Source organism: Schistocerca serialis, chromosome 9, assembly GCF_023864345.2.
Source record: "Schistocerca serialis cubense isolate TAMUIC-IGC-003099 chromosome 9, iqSchSeri2.2, whole genome shotgun sequence".
Classification (NCBI taxonomy): Eukaryota; Metazoa; Arthropoda; class Insecta; order Orthoptera; family Acrididae; genus Schistocerca; species Schistocerca serialis.
In genome coordinates, this window is record NC_064646.1 from 375,712,556 (window position 1) to 375,734,796 (window position 22,241).

At 44.5% G+C, this 22,241-nt stretch overlaps 1 protein-coding gene across 1 annotated transcript in view; it reads right to left on the reverse strand.

The window, feature by feature from the left end:
- Positions 1–22,241, reverse strand: part of LOC126418637 (zinc finger protein 665-like) — a 75,302-nt gene that overhangs the window by 43,801 nt on the left and 9,260 nt on the right. Inside the window, exon 2 of the mRNA XM_050085489.1 lies at positions 19,210–19,422. Within this exon, the coding sequence (XP_049941446.1) occupies positions 19,210–19,422 (213 nt within the window). The remainder of the gene's footprint in view (positions 1–19,209; positions 19,423–22,241) is intronic.

Sequence of the window (22,241 nt, forward strand, 5' to 3'; positions counted from 1 at the left end):
ACCGTCTCCATGAAGCTGGGCTACGGTCCCGCACACCGTTAGGCCGTCTTCCGCTCACGCCCCAACATCGTGCAGCCCGCCTCCAGTGGTGTCGCGACAGGCGTGAATGGAGGGACGAATGGAGACGTGTCGTCTTCAGCGATGAGAGTCGCTTCTGCCTTGGTGCCAATGATGGTCGTATGCGTGTTTGGCGCCGTGCAGGTGAGCGCCACAATCAGGACTGCATACGACCGAGGCACACAGGGCCAACACCCGGCATCATGGTGTGGGGAGCGATCTCCTACACTGGCCGTACACCACTGGTGATCGTCGAGGGGACACTGAATAGTGCACGGTACATCCAAACCGTCATCGAACCCATCGTTCTACCATTCCTAGACCGGCAAGGGAACTTGCGGTTCCAACAGGACAATGCACGTCCGCATGTATCCCGTGCCACCCAACGTGCTCTAGAAGGTGTAAGTCAACTACCCTGGCCAGCAAGATCTCCGGATCTGTCCCCCATTGAGCATGTTTGGGACTGGATGAAGCGTCGTCTCACGCGGTCTGCACGTCCAGCACGAACGCTGGTCCAACTGAGGCGCCAGGTGGAAATGGCATGGCAAGCCGTTCCACAGGACTACATCCAGCATCTCTACGATCGTCTCCATGGGAGAATAGCAGCCTGCATTGCTCCGAAAGGTGGATATACACTGCACTAGTGCCGACAATGTGCATTCTCTGTTGCCTGTGACTATGTGCCTGTGGTTCTGTCAGTGTGATCATGTGATGTATCTGACCCCAGGAATGTGTCAATAAAGTTTCCCCTTCCTGGGACAATGAATTCACGGTGTTCTTATTTCAATTTCCAGGAGTGTAGTTTGAAGCATGACCCTTCTTCCTCAGCACATTTTTGCCAGCACGATTTCCATACGTCATAAGCCTTCCAGATCTTCCCAATTGGGATGCACTTCATGGAAGCCATCGTGTAGCTTGTACATTGTTCATCAACTCGAGATGCTTTCCTTTGAGATCCCTTTCCAGCCTAGGAAACAAAAAAAAAATGTCTCCTGTGGCCACATTGGGACTGTAGGGCATCTGCTGCACATTGTCACACTGATACAGGTCAGGTAATCCGTGACAACAATGGCAGTGTGGGCCGGCATGTGATGCAGTTTCCACGAAGTGTGGAACTCCTTTCAAACTTGGGCAACCCTGTGATTCAGTCTCTGGAGCAGTGACTTATAAAACTGAGCCTAGGCGATATGGCCAGCATCGACTTCGCCCTGGACTTGCTCATGCAAACCTCCCTCTGGCGCAGTGAAGACGTGATATGCCATTCCGCACTCTGCCTCTTTGACTTCAGATTATACTGAACAATTCACGAGTCATCTACAGTGATCATGTGTCCTGGAAACTGGGATCATTTTCAGAGAGTTGTTCGTGTACTGCACACATTTTTGTTTCTGTACATCAGTCAAAACTCTGGGCACAAGTTATGCACAAATCTTCCAATACAATATCATGAAAAACTGTTTTTGGCAAGTCTAATAATTCTGACATCAAGTGAACACTCATTCAAAGGTCTGAATCCAGCAACTGTCATACATGGTCATCCGTCTGCAATGCTGACGAGCAACCTTCTCCTGACCTCCTCTAAGCATCTTGTGCCGCCTGTTTGACTGCAGTCTGGAAAGGCAATCATCCCCAAAGGCTTCCTAAAGCATTCCAATAGTTTCCTCCAGTGCCTTGAAAGGCTTCACGCAAAACTTTATTGCATGGCAATGTGCTAGAATTTGCTCCATACTAAGTTCAAGGCAACCACTATATAGAGGTTCATGGAAGAATAAGTCCTAACCCTCCAAGACCATGGTGGCAATTGAGAAATCTACTGCTGGAAAGCTAAGGGTCAACCTCCTCCCCCAAATCTACCAGTCGGTCCAAAGCGCTCTGCGATGTGCAGTCGTGTAGCAAAAAAAAAAAAAAAAAAATGTTCTGCATTATTTTCCAGACACACTCTGTTAAGTCTCCCAGTTTCCTCTCTGGAACACCCCGTTAGGGCAGTTGCTTAGGAAAGGAGTGGAACAGGAATGACAGAACTATCAGAAGTCATCACAAGTTAGGGTACCAAGTGTAAGATCAATGGTCAAGAATGATATGCATAAGGAATAACACAATTCAAAATCATCAAGCAACCGTTTGATGAGGAGACCCCTACAATATTGTCTGGAATTCCCTTTCAAGAAGTAGGAAGGATGGGGGAGGGAGGTGAGTTGCTGTATCAGGTTAAGTAATCAGAGTACCTGTCTGGCAGCAAGTGAATACCACAAATATTGATATCAATGGTCATTGAAACTTGCACAGTTGCCAGCTCTAACACTGTTTCAATAGGAACCCATTCACTACACACAACTGTATAAATAAACAAGCAGACTACTTCTGATGGCCCTCTGGAGGTTGGCATGATTCCTAGATTATAAACAATAGGAACTGAGCTCAGGACATTGATTACAATAATCATGGTTTTCTTGTAAGGCAATACAAACTGCACGATAAAGTGAACATAATGTTGTAGTTCAGGGTGGTGGCAGTAGTACCCTTACAGTTCCACTATACAATTACCCTGGGGGTAACACGGGGAGAGAAAAAGGTGTGGGGGCAAAAGGAGGGGAAGGATGCAGAGGCCAGAGTAGTGAATCACAGTCCAGTTTTCCTCTAAATGAGTAGGTATAATGTCCAGGCACATAAGGTCTGTGTTTGGCAGATCATGAGTATCTATGAGTCTGCTGGAATCACCATCTTTGATTTCTTTGTCAACTTTTCTTTCAAACCATTGAAGGTTTTCACGGTCTAAGATGATCTGTTGAATTTAAGATAGGTGACAGAAACAGGGTGTATGGATATGGACATAAACATGTTTGTATGCGCGCATAACAGCAAGGTCTCTAGCACCCATGTGAAAACAGACTGAGACAAGTGTCAGTAAAATACACAAAACAGGAAGATAAAACAGCACGTAAAACACAGGTAACAAAAGTTGGAAAACTATGTGCGTATCCACACTGAACCACGGAACGAAGTATTGCGTCAGTAGTAAAACATTAACAATACAGGAAGAATGTGTTTCAAGGAGCTAAAACGATATAGCAGATGGATGTGGCTGGCTGACCACAAGAATAAAAAAAAGGAGAAGCCAGCCACTCTGCAACACACTAAAACCTCCAGCCTAAAAGTTTAGCCCAGAGTCCAGACACATCACAAAACTTTAAAACCTTAGTCATATTCGTCTCATCTTCAGCTAAAATAGAGGGCAGATCCCCACCAATATTTGCATCCGCTCTTGACAACACGATATAAAATTCACTCCGTTAAAATACGGCGGATAGAGATGTGCATGCCACAAGCATCACAAAATGGGATCCTCTTGCCGTAGTAAAAAGCTGTGTGTGTGAGGGCACTGCCCCATTCTAAGACATGTGAGGGTAACTTCATCCCGCCTGAGCAACTGACAGGAGGAACACCACGGCTGGGTTGTTAACTTCAACAACCGCAGCTTACTGGCCGTCACCACCAGCCATTCCTCATCCCACAACTGCTTGCACTTCCTGTGTAGTACAGAAACTACAGCCTGCAAGGGAATAGGACACTGTGCCACATCCTGCCCTCTGCAGACCTCCTTGGCAGCCTGATTGACCTGTTCATTTCCCCATATCCCTACATGACCTTGCATGCAGCAGAATGACACCTGCTTACACTGCCATTGGAGCAAGTACAGTTGGTTATGTATCAGCCGGACCAACTCCTCAGCTGGTTACAGGTTCTGTAGCAATTGTAGGACACTAAGGGAATTGGAGCAAATGAAAAACTGTTTTCCCGAATATGACGCATTTGCTCCAGTGCCTTCAGGATCACGTGGAGCTCTGTTGAGAAAACAGTATACTTGTCAGGAAGGTGAATCCTCACCAGGATTCACCTTCCTGACAAGCATACTGTTGGTATATATGGTTGGGGAATAAGACAGAGTAGCCAAGGGAATTTCCTTGCTTGGAGCCATCAGTGTACACTATTGTGAAACCGTGATGCATATCTAAAATGCAAAAAAACAGAGATTGAAATGAAAAATTTGACATACAACCTTTCTTAAAATTCCTCATGTCTAAAGTAAGTCTGGGCCACCAGAGGAGCCAAGGTGGAAACCTGCTCCCACCACAATGTAGAACATTAAGACCGTTCTGTGCATGAATCCCATAGGACCTCATTGCCTGTTGCCAGTTACGAAAAAGTCTTACCATTGGTAACCAAGCAATGGTATGGTAGGTGGGTGTGTATGGTGTGGGCAGTGTTTTATACGCCTGGCGCATCATAAGTGGCCGTCGCTTGATGGGAAGGGACAGTTCACCAGCCTCTGCACAGAGGCTTGGTACGGGATTTGTTATCAATGCCCCAGGGGCTAACCGAATCCCTTCATGGTGCAGCATATTCAACATCTTGCAGACCCATACACCGCGCACCCGTAGTAGACCTGAGATCGCACAAATGCCCCATAAAACCAGAGCAGACAAGTCCTGTCTGCTCTCCATATACTGTGGCTAAGACATTTTAAAATACTTAAAGCCGTAAGTGACCGTTTTTTCAGATCCTTAAGATGTGGTAACCATGTAAGCTTAGAGTCAAATATGAGGCCCAGAAGCCTTATCGTATCTTTAAAAGTAAGGACAGTGCCCCTCTTCCTCAACTCAGGAAAGTTTCACACTTAGCGTGCAGCCGACGTAATGTTACATCTCAGCAGTTACAATGTTTCTCTGGGGCATCAAACATATATTTACAACTACCGTGAAATCTGAGTGGTCTGCAGGCTTCGTAGTTTCAACTGCGAGCGCTAGATGGCAGCAGTGAACTCAGTGGAATACTTTGTGTTTATTAAAGGCTTTGTTATTGTAGCTTACTTTATAGACAGTGGCATCCTCTCAGTTTCATTTGTTTTGAGTGTTTTCGTTTTGATTTTCTTTTCGATATGTGCAGTGAACAGGATAAATGTTTGGAGGGAAAGATTTATGAAGTCCTTGATGAGTTTTCAGATGGTGAAATAGGGCTGTCTGATGATGATTCGGATTACATGTCATCTGAAAATAGCAGTAAGTCAAGATTTGTTGCAGATTTTGATGCTGCAAATGGTTTTTTTGCTAGCTTCCCAGAATTCTATATTACGAATTACGCTCCTGTTCAACAGGAAAGGCTGAAAGAAAGGACACCTCATATGAGTGCACTGAATGTAATGTTGGGTTGTGCTGCTTCAAAGTTTATAACACCGTTGTCCACCGCAAAGTTGCGTACTGAACTTATGCTTATTGTTATTTTTCTTTATTTCAAGTGTTTTGTAAATATTTTTAGAGGATAATAACATGTTTCATTGTACATAGCAGTACTGTAATTCTTTTTCAATTTTTTCTGGCAATAAATATCACTGACTTGAAATTTCATTGGTGCCTTCAAATTTTAAATTATTGACCCCAAAATTTGAGTACTTAACATAAAAAGTTCAATAAACATAAAAATGTTTTGGAATTCCAGTAACAGTGAGCTGTAAAGCAGTAATAAATTACAGAAAGACACTGACTTTACCCAGTCCGCAGGTGACGGCAACTACAAACTCTGTAAGTGATAAAATGAGACAAGAACGGTTAAAAAGAACACACACAGACTTCTCGGTGGGAAACTTAAAACCGCTCTTCTGCGCCCATTCATCCAAATGCCGAAGAATTAGTTGCAACTGAGGTGGTGTCGTGAGGCCTAAAGAAGAGCAAAACACAGAAAAGTCATCCACAAACAAAGAGTACTGGATAGGACTTTTCACTATGGATGTAATGCTATGGCAAAGACAGTCACACTTAAAACACTACCTTGAGGGCCACCGTTCTCATGCTGAAAGAAATCAGACAGGATGTTACCAGCTCAGTATCTAAAATATCGTGGTGAGAGGAAGGACTGAATAAAAAGGGGAAGACAACCACGAAAACCCCATTCGTGAAGCTGCTCCATGATAACATGCCTCCAAGTAGTATCGTAGGCCTTCTTGATGTACCTATAAATATACCTAGAATATAAACCTAGAACAAAAATGTACCCAGATGATGATGCCTGCATAGGAAAGTCTATTGTATAAGCTGTCTCCAGGAGGGAAAGATTATCAAAGGTGGAGTGATGCCTCCTGAACCTACATTGAAAGCGACTAAGGAGTTGCCTGGATTCTAAGATACAGACAAGGCGGCAGTTGACCATCCGCTCCAAGGCCTACCCCATGCAGCTGGTGAGGGCAATACTACAGTAACTACTTGGGCATGTACGGTCTTTCCCAGGTTTTAAAAGAGGAGTTAGAGTTGCCTCATGCCCAAACGGCATTAAAAAGTGCGAAAAGGATATTTTTATTTTGTCTTGTTATGTGCCGCAGCATACTGTAATGGATCCTGTCGTGACCAGGGGATGTGTCACGAGCCACAGACAATGCAGAATAATCCAGTTCCCATATGGAAAATGGGCAGTTGTAATCTTCATCAGAGGTGGACAGAGGTCCAAACTACATCTTTCACCAACCGCTCTATGGCGCTGGAAACCTGGACCTTGACTAGATCTTGCAGTAACCGGCAAAATATGTGGCTGTAATCTGGGAAATGTCTCACTGATTGGTTTGGAGAATCCCATTCCCCATTACAGCAGCCATGGGGCACCAGCCTCCTCTCCCAGAAATTCTCCTGACGGTCTCCCACACAACGGAACTTTTGGGGGAACAATTAATGGTGTTCAGGAGCTGTCGCCATGACCTCTTCTTGCTCTCTCCAATAATTCAACGACACTTTGCCCTCACCAACTAAAGGCTGCAAGACTCTCTGTAGTAGGCCAAAACTTCAACCTATGCAGTGCCGCATGCCTGGTCCTGATTGCAGAGCACCATTCAGCACTCCACCAAGGGACAGGCTGCCTCTCATCTATTGTCCCATGGACTGTGGAATGGAAGCTGCAGCACATGGTGGATCATTTTGGTAATATGATCCACCCATGCCTCGACATTCGCACAATGTTCAAACTGGGCTAACTGGCTATTAAGTGTCCAGTCAGCTCTACCGAGCATCCATCACGGCAGTATCCTTTCAGGTTCCATCCCATCTCGCAAGTTAATCCAGATTGGGAAATAATCATTTCCGTGCAAGTCATCAACCACTTCCCATTGAGCAGTGTGAGCAAAAGCTGGAGAGCAAAGCGAGAGATCAATAGCAGAGAATGACCCAGTTGCTGTTAAGAAGTGAGTGCTCTGCCCCGCATTTAGCAATTATACGTATGACGACACGAGAAGCTTCTCAATTCCTCTACCCTTGGTGCAGGTAGTTGCAGAACTCCAAAGCACATTGTGTGCACTAAAATCACCACAGAGGATGAAGCAGTGGGGGAGCTGTGTAATAAGGTTGGTTAGGGTCTTTTCATCAAGTGTATCATGTGTGTGTGTGTGTGTGTGTGTGTGTGTGTGTGTGTGTGTGTGTGTGGGGGGGGAGGCAAGTAAAGGAAACATATTGTCAACAGATGATGCACGTACACTGATACAGCAACTGCTTGTAAACTCATCAGTGAGGGAGGCAGGAGTGGTAGTCAGAACTGAACAAAATATCTATGCCTTCTATAGCTCTCTCTCCGCTCAGGACATCCTTTTTGTGAAGTACATAACCTTTTAGCTCAGGGATGTACAATTGACGGAAATCAGTCTCCTGGAGACACAGACACTGTGGTCTACCCCGAGATAAGTGACGGAGTTCCTCCACATGTGTCCTGAACCCCTGCAAGTTCCACTGTAGGATGGGAGCCATTTCACTGATGTGGTTTTAATTTACCCTTATCTTTTCACTGTGGAGGTGAAACGTTTATAGACCAAGGGAGAACAGAAGGCTGCCTGGATCCAAGGCTTCTAACCCCATGATGTCCTCCTCATCAGTCATATGTGAAAGAATGATGTCTGACGGCACTTGGTCTTGAACCTTTCCCTGCACCCTATCCCTTCATGGGTGAGGCAGAAAGGGGGCGTTGGTAGGCACTGTGCTTGTTGTGCGCCTTCTTGACACTCACTACAGAACTGTTGCTGGTGTTTTCTGGTTAGTCGGTTGGTTTAGAAAGGAGGAGGGAGGGGGGGATTAAACTGCGAGGTCATCAGTCCCTTGTTTCCAGTAGAACAATTACCCAAGGGAAGGAAGAAAACAAAGACGACGTACGGCACAATAACAGGAGATAGGAAGAACCAGAAGAATGACAGAAGGACAACAAACACTACAATGGACAAAACAGGACAAGAAACCCTCAGGGTGATGCAAGAAACAGAGAGAGGAGATTAGAAACAAGAAAGCAGATTACCATGGCTGGCTGACCATGAGAATAAAAAAAGAACACATTAAAACCTGCACCCTAAAAGCCCTAGGGTGGAGGACACAGAGGGACAAAGGACATGTGTTGAAACTCAGATCAAATGATAAAACCCACCCACGTGGTTAAACATAAAACTAAAACTGCTGCAGAGGCATTGTCTGCCAACACCGAAGGTAAGGTGCCGGAAAAGTTAAAAGTTCACCACAGAGTGGCTAAAAGTGGACAGTCCAGCAAGACGTGGACGACTGTCATTTGGGAGCCACAGAGACACTGAGGTGGGTCCTCGCGATGGAGGAGGTAATCGCGTGTGAGCCATGTATGGCCAACGTGGAGTCTACAAAGGACAAGAAGCCGCAGGGAAGACTACCATACATTCGCAGTCTCCTTAATGACGTGCAGTTTGTTGTGCATACTGTTATGCCACTCTGTCTCCCAAAGCCGAGAAACCTTGCAGTGTAAGACAGAACACAGGTCAGTTTCAGAGATGCCCATCTCCAGGAGCAGTTTCCGTGTAGCCTGTTTGGCCAGCCTGTCAACAAGTTCATTGCCTGGGATTCTTACATGTCCTGGGGTCCACCTAAACAACAATGAACAACTGGAACATTCCAGGGCAGAGATGGACTCTTCTATGTTTGTTATCGAAGGCCGGCGAGGGTAGCATTGGTCAATAGCTTGTAAGCTGCTCAGGGAATCATAACAGAGAAGAAACAACTCACCTGAACACAAATGGATGTACTGAAGTGCACGAGATATGGCCACAAGCTCTGCAGTGAATAAATACACTGCAGCCAGTGGGCAAGGAATGCTGTTCAATATGGCCTCTGTGGACATAGGCAAAGCCGACATTACCATTAGCCATCAAGCCGTCGGTGTAAACAACTTCTGAACCCCAGAACACACAAAGAATCGAGAGGAAATGACAGCGGAGAGTGGCAGGGTTAATGGAGTCCTTATGGAAATGCAAAAGGTCCAGAGAAAGATTCAGCCGAGGTGTACACCATGTAGGTGTATATGAATGGACCTCAAGTAGAGGTGGTAAAGGGAAGACTGAAGTTCAGAGAGAAGGGATCGCATGCGAACTGCGATCATGAGCCCTCACCCGGGCCACCAATGTGGGAGATGAACTGCCGCGGGTGGTAAAAGGAGACGGTAATTCGGATGCTCAGGAGAACTGCGAATGTGTGCAATGTAACTGGCGAGCAGTTGTGCATGTCGGATCCACAATGGAGGGACTCCAGCCACCACCAGGACACTGGTCACTGGACTCATTCTTAAAGCTCCCATCGCTAGGCGTATGCCATAGTGGTACACTGGGTCGAGTATACGCAACACTGAGGGCGCTGTCGAAATGTAAACCAGACTCCCATAGTCAAGGCAGGATTGAAAACTGGGCTCTGTAGAGCTGCAGCAGCGTAGAGCGATCTGCACCCCACTTGGTGTTGCTCAGGCAGCGGAGAGCATTGAGGTGCTGCCAGCACTCCTGCTTAAGCTGACGAAAGTGAGGTAACCAACTCAATCGGGTGTCAAAAACCAGTCCTAAGAACCTATATGTCTCTACTACAGTGAGTGGATCGGCATTAAGATAAAGTTCAGGTTACGGATGAACGGTACGATGCTGACAGAAGTGCATGACACACGACTTCGCGGCTGAAACTGGAAGCCGTGGGCTAGAGCCCCTGATTGCGCCTTGTGAATGACTCCCTGTACGCGCCGCTCAGCAACACCAGTACTGGAGGATCAGCCGTTGATGGCCACTAAAATAGATATACACTCAATACGGAACCATGTGGAACACCATTCTCCTGAATAACGAGGGTTATTATGGAAGGCACCAACTTGGACACGGAAAGAATGCAGCAACAGAAAGATCTGGATAAAAATCGGGACCCCACTCATACAACGTGGCAAGGATATGATGCCGCCAGGTCGTGTCTTATGTTTTAAGAAAGTCAAAAAAGACTGCAACCAGACGTTGGGACCTGGGAAAGGCTAACCGGTTGGCAGACTTGAGGGACACAAGATTATCAGTGGTAGAGCGACCCTGCCGGAAGCCGCCCTGACATGGAGCCAGTAAACCACGTGACTCCAGGACCCAACCCAACCGCCGACACACCATACGTTCCAGTAGCTCACAGAGAACGTTGGTGAGGCTGATGGGCTGATAGCTATCCACATCAAGTGGATTTTTACCAGGTTTTAGCACCAGAATGATGATGCTCTCCTGCCATTGCAATGGAAAGACGCCATCCCACCAGATCCAGTTGAAGATCATGAGGAGATATCGCTTGTAGTCAGACGAGAGACGTTTAATCATCTGACTGTGAATCTGATCCGGCCCAGGAGCTGTGTCGTGCAAGGGTGCTGAGGAGCTCCCACTCTGTAAATGTGGCATTATAGGGTTCACTGTCGCGTGTAGTGAATGAGAGGATTTTCCTTTCCATCCGCCGTTTGAGGGTGCGAAAGGCTAGATGGTAGTTCTCCGATGCAGAGGGTCAAGCATAGTGCTCATCAAAGTGTTCGGCAAATGCGTTTACATCGGTAGAGAGCAAGTCATTGATGTTAATGCCAGGGACACCTGTTGGGGCCTGGTATCCACAAACACATCTGATCTTCGTCCAGACTTGAGAAGGTGACGTATGGCACCCAATATCAACACGTACCTCTCCCAACACTCCTTTTTCTGTCTATTATAAGCAGGTGAATGCGGGCACGGAGCCACTTAAAGACTATTAGGTGCTCTAGGGAAGGGTGCTGCTTATGTTGCTGTAGAGCTCGCCAATGCTCTTTAATTTCCTCAGCGACTTCCAGCGACCACCAAGGGACTGTCTTTCACTGGAGGCACTCTAAAGAATGAGGGATCGCGTTTTCCGCTGCAGAAATTATCGTTGTAGTGACCTGCTCAATCACAACATCGATGGCACCACATGGGGGAGATTCAACAGTGACAGCAGAGGTGATGGGCTACCCATACTGCCTTGTTTAAAGTCCATCTGGGTAGCCATCTGTGGGCATGACGCCAAGAGAGAGGAAGATGGGGAAGTGGACACTACCACACAGGTCATCATATGCTCTCCAGTGGATAGATGGGAGAAGTTCAGGGTTAAAAATGGGTAAGTCAATGGTCGAGTAACTGCCATGAGCCACAATGAAATGTGTGGCAGCCCCAGTGTTCAAGAGGCAGAGATCGAACTGAGACAGTAGAGTTTCGACATCTCTGCCTTGGCCAGTAAGCATGGTGCTACCCCACAAGGGGCTATGGGCATTAAAATCTCCCAAAAGCAGGAAAGGTTTAGGGAGTTGATCAACCAGTGCAGCCATTAAGTTCAGGGGTACCGCAACATCTGGAGGGAGACATACATTGCAGACAGTTATTTCCTGCATCATCCATATCCTGACAGCCACAGCTTCAAGAGGAGTTTGAAGGGGCACAGGTTCGCTACATACCGAGTTCAGGACATAAAAACAAACTCCACCTGACACACTATTACATTCACTATGGTTCTTGTAATGTCCCTTATAGCTGCGAAGGGCAGGGGTCTGCACTGCTGGGAACCAAGTTTCCTGGAGGGCAATGCAGAAAGCAGGTGTAAAGGTTAACAGTTGCCATAGCTCAGCCAGGTGGTGGAAAAAACCGCTGAAATTCCACTGGAGGATGACGTGATCGTGAGACTGGGAAGACATGAAACACTCAATGAGGTAGTCTACACCTCAGGGTCATCTGCTGTCACTGACTTATTTCCTGAACAGGCTATATCCATGTGTCTGATGGTCTGGCGAGATCTAAGTCCTCAGCAGATGCCACAATCTTCACCTCGTCCTCAGACACTGAGCTTGTAGGCAGTGGTGGTGTGGGTGCCACCACAAATCCCTTGGTCTTGGGGGTTTTCTTTCTGGATTTCTCTCACTGGTCCTTGGGTTTCTCTGGCTGGGAGGGCTTCACTGATTCAGTCTCCAGGACTGAGGATGATCGTGAAGCCATACAACCAACTGCTTTTGGGCACTTCAACCACTGGCGGGTGTCATCTTTCCCACTAGCAGAAACCTGGGAAGGCAGTGACCCAAGGGACCCCTAAGTAGCGAGAGGAGCCAAGCAAGACTTACGCTTCTCCGGCTTGAGAAGTGGGGACTGGTGTACCTGATGGTTGGGGGAGACAGTGCTCCTGAGGTAGGTGGTGCGGGAGCAACATGGAGGGAAGTGCTGCCCCACCATCAAGGGGGCAGGTGTAGTCTTCCGGCTCTGAGAGCTGACTGGAACTTGCAGAACTGATGGGGCTACAACTGTTCTCGTAACGGCAGCATAAGGGGAGGTCATAGCCACAGCATGTAGGCGCTCAAATTTCCTCTTGGCCTCAGTGTAGGTCAGTCAGTCCAGGGTCTTGTATTCCATGTTTTTCCTTTCCTGCAGTCTGGTGAGCAAGGGGAACAATGCTCTCTGCAGTTGACACAGATGGGAGGCAGGGCTAATGGAGTATTGGGATGGAATGGACGTCCACAATCTTGACCTGTGATGCTGGAAGTACAGGGGAAAGACATATGGCTGAACTACCAGCACTTAAAGCGCTGCACTGGGGTAAGGATATATGACTTGACATCACAGGGGTAGACCATCTGCTTGACCTTCTCGGGTAATGTGTCACCCTCGAAGGCCAAGATGAAGGCACTGGTGGCAACCTGATTATCCCTCAGACCCCTATGGACGCACCAGACAAAATGAACTCCTCGTCGCTCTTAAGTTGGCACACAACTTGTCGTTGGACAGCAATAGAAGGTCCCTGTGGAATATAACACCCTCGACCATAATATTTAAGCTTTTATGAGGTGTGATGGTAACAAAACCATCTCTCAGCTTGTCACAAGCGAGTAATGCCCGTGACTGGGCAGAAGATGCCATTTCTATCAAGACTGAGGCTGACTGCATTTTGAACAAGCCCATCACCTCCCCAAACTTGTCCTCTAAATGCTCTACAAAAAACTGAGGCTTCATTGAGACAAAGAAGTCCCCATGAGGTCTCTTACATACACGGTACCGGGGCGAATAAGGTTCAGTGCCATCCTTAACCTGGCGTTCCTCCCATGGTGTGACCAGGGAGGGGAACGATTTAGGATCATACTTCGTTGCATTGTACTGAGACTTGGAATGCTTAGTTACTGCTGGCATATGACGACCAGCAAGTGATGACGTGGTACACTTCATCGCGTGTTATCCGCCCTGATGCCACCAGCTTCGACCAAGGGCCCTCCCCACAGGCACCCCCAGCTGCAGAAAAAGCCATGGCAGGATGGTCATTGCCAGGAGTCCCGATGCCCCACATTGACAGGCATCTACTCTTTTGCATATGTAGGGAGTTAGCGGCACAGGCATCAGCAGAGCAATCCATCTGTAGTCATAGGGCTACAACCAACAGCGTACATGGCGGCCACACCACAGTGGACTGGCTACTGTGCTGGATATGAAGTGCAAAGAATTCCATGGTCCTCATCGGTGGAGAAAACAACACTGCACAGCGGATGAAGGAAAACGCACTCAGGAAGGTGCCTTGTTTCTAGAGATGGAGGAGAGCGGGACTGCAATGCCATTACGAGAAAGTGGGCTAAAGCTCTCAATGCACAATGGACATGACACATCATGTAAGGCGCCCTTCCCCCAATTGGCTCACTCTTCAGGAAAAATTTGAAAAATGGATGTCAACCCTACAGGGGACCATCACATAAAGGCCGAAAGGTGTGAGACTCCTTTTAGTCGCCTCTTACAACAGGCAGGAATACTTAGGGCCTATTCTAACCCCCGGGCCTGCAGGGGTGTCTTTTCTGTGGTGGCTGCTTGGATTGCTTTATCCTTACTCGTTTTGCCTTGGCATGTACACATGCAAGTACAGGTGCTGGTGCAGGATGGTTGTGCACTGGACAACATCTGCGTCGAGGTGTCGACTTTAGGAACAGGTTTCTGTGCCATGTAAGCATAAGCATTGGTAAAGATGGGAGGTTTCGCCACTTTGTTCTCCTTTTTGGCTTCAGCATAGGGGATCCCCTTAGTGACATAGTTCCTGAATTTTTCGTTCCTCTGTAAAAACAGGGCAGACTCAGTTCCAGAATGGGTGGCTGCTAGAGCAGTTAATGCAGACTGCTGGAGATGGACAGTCAATACCAGCTTCATGGGCTGCCTTTCCACATTTCCCACAAGTTACTTCACCCCTACAACTCAGCGTAGTGTGACCAACACTGGCATTTGTAGCACCGCATGAGTTGGGTACGTAAGACCTAACCCTAAGTTGGAGGAAACCTGCCATGATGTGGTCAGGCAACGTTGGAGAATTACAGGTCACAATGAAGGTGGTGGTCTTCTCAATTTCTCCATTATTCCTACCCATCCTTTGCTCTACGTCCTCTATCCCCTGTAATGCCCATTCCTGTATAAGTTTGGCTATGTCGATATCCATTATATCATGGCCTGTGATCACACCCTTGCTGAAGTTAAGGGAATTATGCAGTTCAACAGTTGCATCATATTCACCCAATTTTTTGGTCTTCACAAGTAGTTCCACCTGCTTTGCCCTGTTAGTCTCAACCAGTAGGGAACTACTCCGCAGCCACTTAACAGACTTTAGGTTTCCCGCAAGTCCTTCCAAACCTTTCATCTATATCTAGATCTACATGGTTGCCCTGCAATTCACACGTAAGTGCCTGGCAGACAGTTCATCAAACCATTTTCGTACTACTTCTCTACCATTCCATTCTCGAATGGCACGTGGGAGAAAGGAACACCTAATTCTTTCCGTTCGAGCACTGATTTCTCTTCTTTTATTATGATGATCATTTCTCCCTATGTAGGTAGGTATCAACAAAATATTTTCGCATTCAGAAGAGAGAGTTGGTGATTGAAATTTTGTAAATAGATCTTGCCACAAAGAAAACCGTCTTTGTTTCAGTGACTGCCACCCCAACTTGTGTATCATATCAGTGACACTCTCGCCCCTATTGCGCGATAACACGAAATGGGCTGCCCTTCTTTGCACTTTTTCGATGTCCTCCACCAATACTACCTGGTAAGGATTCCACACCGCGCAGCAATATTCCAGCAGAGGACGGGCAAGTGTAATGTAGGCTGTCTCTTTAGTGGGTTTGTCGCATCTTCTAAGTGTTCTGCCAACAAAGCATTGTCTTTGTTTTGCCTTCCACACAATATTATTTATGTGGTCTTTTCAATTTAAGTTGCTCTTAATTGTTAGTTGCTCTTATTTAGTCGAATTGACAGCCCTTAGATTTGTGCAATTTATTGTATACCCAAAATTTATTGGATTTCTTTTAGTACCCATGTCAATGAAATCACACTTTTCTTTTTTTAGTGCCAATTGCCACTTTTCACACTGTACAGAAATTCTCTCTAGATCATTTTGTAACTGGAATTGATCGTCTGATGAGTTTACTAGACGGTAAATTACAGCATTATATGCAAACAATCTAAGGGGGCTGCTCGATCACCACCTAGATCATTTACATAATCAGGAACAGTAGAGAGCGAACGACACTACCTTGTGGAACACCAGATATCTCTTCTGTTCTACTCGATGATTTACCGTCTATCACTACGAACTGTGACCTCTCTGAGAGGAAATCACGAATCCAGTCACACAACTGCGACGATACTCCATATCCACGCAATTTGATTAATAGTCGCTTGTGAGGAATGGTATCAAAAGCCTCCTGGAAATGTAGGGATATGGAATCGATCTGAGATTCCTTGTCGACAGCACTCATTACGATATTTTCTGAATCCCTGTTGGTTATGTATCAATAAGTCATTTTCTTCAAGGTATTTCATAATGTTCGAGTACAGCATATGCTCCAAAATCCTACTGCAAACTGAGGTCAGTGACATGGGTTCCTTAATTCAATGGGTTACTCCTATTTCCTTTCTTGAATATTGGTGTGACCTGTGCTACTTTCCAGTCTTTAGGAACAGACCTTTCATCAAGTGAGCGGTTGTATATGATTGCTAAGAAAGGTGCTATTGTGTCTGCATACTCTGAAAAGAACCTGATTGGTATACCATCTGGACCAGAAGACTTGCCTTTCTTAAGTGATTTGAGTTGTTTCGCAACACTTAAGATATCTCCTTGTATGTCACTAATGCTAACAGCTGTTCTGGTTTCGAATTCTGGAATATTTACTTCATCATCTTTCATGAAGCAATTATGGAAAACTGTATTTAGTAACTCTGCTATAGTGGCACATCATCGGTAACATTTCCATCGCTATCGCGCAGTGATTGTATTGACCGTTTTTTTTTTTTGCCACTGGTGTACTTTACATACGACCAGAATCTCTCTGGGTTTTCTACCATATTTTGAGACACTGTTTCATTGTGGAAACTGTTAAAAGCATCTTGCATTGACGTCCGCACTAAATTTCGAGCTTCCGTGAAACTTAGCCAGTCTTCGGGATTTTGCATTCTTCTGAATTGATATAGAAGGGGGACACTTTTTCCAACATCCCCTCCTTCCTTTTAATGACCAAAAACACATTTTAATTTATGACTCCTCGAGCCCTGTTACTGTAATTCAACTGATGCGGGTTACCAAAAGGGCTAGCCTCCCTCATTTGTTTGGAGGATTGGTTATGAATACTCCCATACGGTACACCCTTCCCACTGGGAGGAGAAGAAGATTATGATTTCGAGGGTTCCATCTCAGTCCTACGAGCAACATATTGTAATATCAAGTCCCACTCAAAGATAATGCTCTTTGTTATGTTTAAACTCCAATGGGAAGTAAAAGAAACTGGAATTCCAATCAAAGTAGTACATGAACGTAAGGCTCAACACCAAGTGGAGTCCTCTGCATTGATCAGGATGGTGCCACACCATGAGGTTTCATCTCTAGAAAGATCTTGTCTGTTCTAGCACTAACTATGTACTGTCAATTATTGACAAAATTATTTAACTGGATAGATACAAAATCTACTCACTATCGGCAGCAGAACACACACACATAAAAGACTGTTGTAATCGGCAAGCTTTATGAGCCAGTGGCTTCTTCTTCAGGTAGAAGGGTTGAAGGGGAAGGAATAATGGTGAAGGAAAAGGACTGGAGAGGTCTAGGAAAAGGGCTAGATTTCTTGAAGGTCACCCAGAACCGCGGGTCAGAGGAGACTTACCGTATACGGCAAGTCTTAGAAGTCAATACTTATACGGCAAGTCTTCCCTGACCCACGGTTCTGTGTGACTTTCCCAAAATCTACCCCTTTTCCTAGACCTCTCCAGTCCTTTTCTTTCACCATTCTTCCTTCCCCTTCAACCATTCTTCCTGAAGAAGGAGCCACTAGCTCCAAAAGCTTGCTAATTACAACAGTCTTTTATGTGTGTTTTCTGCCACCGCTTGGTGAGTAGATTTTTTATCCATACAATTAAATAATTTTGTCAACTGTGATGCATAGGGTTTTCCGATGGCATTACCCCCCCCCCCCTCCCAAGATGGAACCAATGACTGAGACACTTTGAGGTTGCACTAAATGAGTATTGTAGTGAGAGCTAAGATCTGAAGAGACAGCGGGGCCTTGCAACTGCTGGCTTGCAAACTCTGAGTCACTTCATAGGGGCTGTACCCTGATGTCAACCATACCAAATGGGGGTCGCTCTCCCAGGGTGCCACCCCACTAGGGCGATATCCACTTGGCATGGCAAGTATCGCCATGAATCCTTGTGCCCTGCTGGAGTATGCATGTGGACAGTACACCACAGATGCCAGCAATGTGGCCGCTACATTGTCAGGGGGCTACAACATGGCACCCACCCCCTCCCCCCTCCAGTGAACCAATGGACTGGTTATTGTATTAGGTTTTGTGCTTGGCAGGCAGTTTTATGCAGAACTGGGTGTCAGCATGGCTGCATCTGAGCTGATACCCACGTACAACGTTGGATACCAGTTCCTGCACAATTACACTTTGGAGAAATTTGGAAAAGAATGGATTTGAAACATGAACAGAGATCAAAAGTAATTAAGAAAGGTAAGAGGTAACGTAATGGGTCATGGGAAGTAGCCAAGAAGAGACCTAGTTGAAAGCCATGCTGTAATCAGGAAAGCAGGGAAAGATAGTGTGACGGGATGGAACATAACAAAGGGAGGCAAAAATTGCACTACAAAGCAGTAGTAGCACTGTAATGGCTCGGGGCACCACACCTGCAATGCATTCACCCACAGCAGGCTAGTAGAATTCCCCCACACCCCCTAGCCCCAGGGAGGAATGCTAAGAGAAAATTGGTCAATGCCTATTGCAGAATCAACAGTTTTTCCATACCATAACCAGAATATGTTGTTATGCTTGTATCACTCATATTCAAGGGTTACTACTATAATTCATTAAAGAAGATGTTCAGTTTGAAAAGTGAAAGTCCCACTCAAGTTTTCCACAACTTTTACATCACCATTACCATTACTTAGTCAGGTTATTAGGTATGGGAAGAAAATAAAAACTGTAACGGAAGTATCCAGAATCAGATTACTTGCACAGGCACACAATTCAATAACTGTCTTTTTAGTTATTCTAATTATTCTGTTTATCTGCTGGCAGTAAGTTTCAAATGGTATGTTAGATACAATTCTAGAATACAATGAGTGTTAAGTATACCTTTCACTGACGCAAGTACAGAGTGTTGTAAAGAGGAGGCACAGAGATAACTATTCTATAATGAGTGCCACACACAAACAGAAAGTGACAATGGTTACACTATAAACAGAAAACAAAGAAAATTAAAAACTACAAACAATGGAAAAGTGATAAAAGCAAAGCACTCTAAGATTATTTATCCAGTAATGCAGAAGAATGACTTACCTTTATATGGCATTTCAGTGTTTTCTTAGTCTTGAGTGTGGTGTTGCATCGATGGCAGTGGAATACCAGAGATGATGGATGACATTCTCGGAAATGTTGGCGCAACATTAATGTTGATGGGATGAGAGTCAGGCAGAGACGGCACTTGTATGCCAGAGATGAATACAGATGCTCACTTGCATGATCCAGGCGCATGTGGCGATTGAGACACAACTGTTGAGACACCAGTAGTATGTATTTTATTTTATTTTATTTATTTATTTATTTGTCTTGCAAGAATTAACAAGAACAATGTCTAACATTAATACATTTTAGTACCAGACAGCTTAATATTATATCACATGTCAGTATTCTAATATTAAACATTCGTATATGCAAATTGCAACCTAGAACTGTAATAGCTTGACAAACCTAGAAACTAAACAATATAAAAATATTTGTTAGTTAACTTTTAAAATGCTGTAGCAATTTGAGAATTCTGCAACTGACACTAGTATTGTAATCAATCCAACCAGACATACAGCAATGGAAGAAATAATAAACAATGTCCTTAAAATTATGACTGACTTGCAGTTTCTGTTCTGCACATCTATAGTTACTGCACCAATAAGTGTAACACAGAGTGAGGGAATAATAAATAGGGTGGAAACATCAAAATTCTTAGATATTCATACTGATGAGAACTGAAACTGGAAAAAGCATGTTTTGGAACTCCTACAAAGCAACTTAGTTCAACCAAATTTGCACTTAGAATCACTGTAAATCTTCTGGAGAGACAAATAAATAATGTGATGTGCTTTACATATTTTTATTCAATAATGACCTATAGAATAACATTCTGAGGTAACTCATCTTTGAGACAGAAAGTCTTCACTGTTCAAAAACACGCTGTAAGAATAGGTGGTGTTCAATTGCAATCATCTTTTAGACATTTGCTTAAGAAGGTATGCATTTCGACTACAGTGTCACAGAATATTTATTCCCTCATGGAGTTCGTTATAAATAATCCACTGCAGTTCAAAAGTAAAAATAATGTACATAGTTACAATACCAGAAGAAAAAATGGCATTCACTACTCCACATAAAGATTGTCTTCAGCACAAAAAGATTACTTACCTAGTGACATAAAATGTCTGACAAACAGCAATACAGCTATATTTACAAAATAATTTGTGATGTTAATGCAAAGCGACCAATGAACATGATTTATCATGGCAGCCATAATGATCTATGGAATATGAGATTAACTAACTCCATTGAAATAAGAAACTTATCTATCTAAAAAAAAAGCTACAAAATGAAATAGTCCTCATGGTTATAAGCCCTATCTTGTTAGGTTTTCAAATTTGTCTCTTGCTGGTATTTTAGCTTTAATTTCAATGCCAATACATGCTAGGGAAGCTCTACTGACTCAGTATCCTAAAGGACTTTCATGTCCAAGAACTATTGTTTCCTTCCATCCTTTTTCCTATTTTCTGAAGCACCAAAAGTTCAAAAATGTGTCAGCTACTGTATGTGTTCGCTAATCTGTTGCCAATAGATAACGGTATTTTTTTCCTCTTTCAATATGTTAGAAACAATGGTACTACTGCACCATCTAAAGATAATCCAATAAAATACAACTAAAATGGAGACCCTGAAGCTACAAATACATGGCGGTAGGGATAGTCTGGCTCACGGTTAGTAAAATTATCAAAAATTACTTCCCTAAAATGAATTCCTTCAGTGTTATAGAAAATATGAAAACTATTTCAAGACTCCCTCTTCGGGGCAGAAACTAGACAGAACTGCCCCATTACAGAATAAATTGTTACCCTTGGCAAACAATATAAATGTTACACAGAGTTGGCTCAAAAAAGTCCATTTTCAATTTGAAGACGAGACTGATATATACATCATAAAATTGGTGAATTATATAACTGGAGATGATCCCGTTGACAATTTCAGTATGGACATTTGTCTGAAGACATAGATGGCAAGGCTGACTTTTTATACCGGGTGGTTATAATTGAACTTTTCCTATTTAACACATTATAACACGGAATTTTGTGAATTCAATATCAGCTTTTAAGTAATTCGTCAATTACATTTTCATAATGTGTGTTATTAAAAGTAAAATTTTAAGAGTAGAGAATTTTTGGGCAATGGAAAAATACAGAACATGTGTGGCAGAGTAGCTTTAATAACAGCATATTTTATAACTAGGCCTTACCCTCAATTTTGTAAACAACAAATTCCACAATAATCAGTTACAACTTAAAGAGACAATGCTGAAACTTCACTTAAAACTTCCAGGCTATTAGGCCATAGTTGATGTATAAAACTTTCTCCTAACATTTCCTCTCCGCCAACTGTGGAAGATATCTTCAGAGTTAAATGGCAAACTGCAACCAGATCTTGAGGGAACGCTGATTATATAGGCAGCATAGAGGGCAACACAGTCTATTACGTGACCTCAGCTATGAGAATATCACTAGTTTTTTTTATGAACACATTAGTCCACCTGTTGCCAATTTGTTTATGAAGAACTTTGATCAACATCTATTGCAGACTGCCAGAAAAAGACCAGCCAATTGGGGCTGCTATGTCAATGATACTTTTGTAGTTTGGGCACATGGCGCAGAGAAATTGGATTCCTTCCTGGTACATCTCAACAGCATCAATCCGAAAAAGCAATTTCCTGTGGAGATGGAGGGTAACGGCCAGCTGAATTTCTTGGATGTGTGTGTTGTCAAGCAAGTGAACAGAAACGCCACGTATACTGACTGTTACCTGCATAAAGATTATAACCACCACCAATCCAGACAAAAAAGAGGGGTCATTAAAATCTTGGTAGGACACGCAAAATTTGTGAATCAACTTACTTAACAGATGAGCTTGAGCATCTGCTTTCAACATTCAAGGAGAATGGTTATTCTAATAAGGAGATGGATAGAGCATTTCGCCCTAGTGAGAGAATCTGGACCAGTGAGGAATGAGACGCACCCAGAGGGAAAGTTTTCCTTCTGTTCAACAGTACGACTGCAGATTGC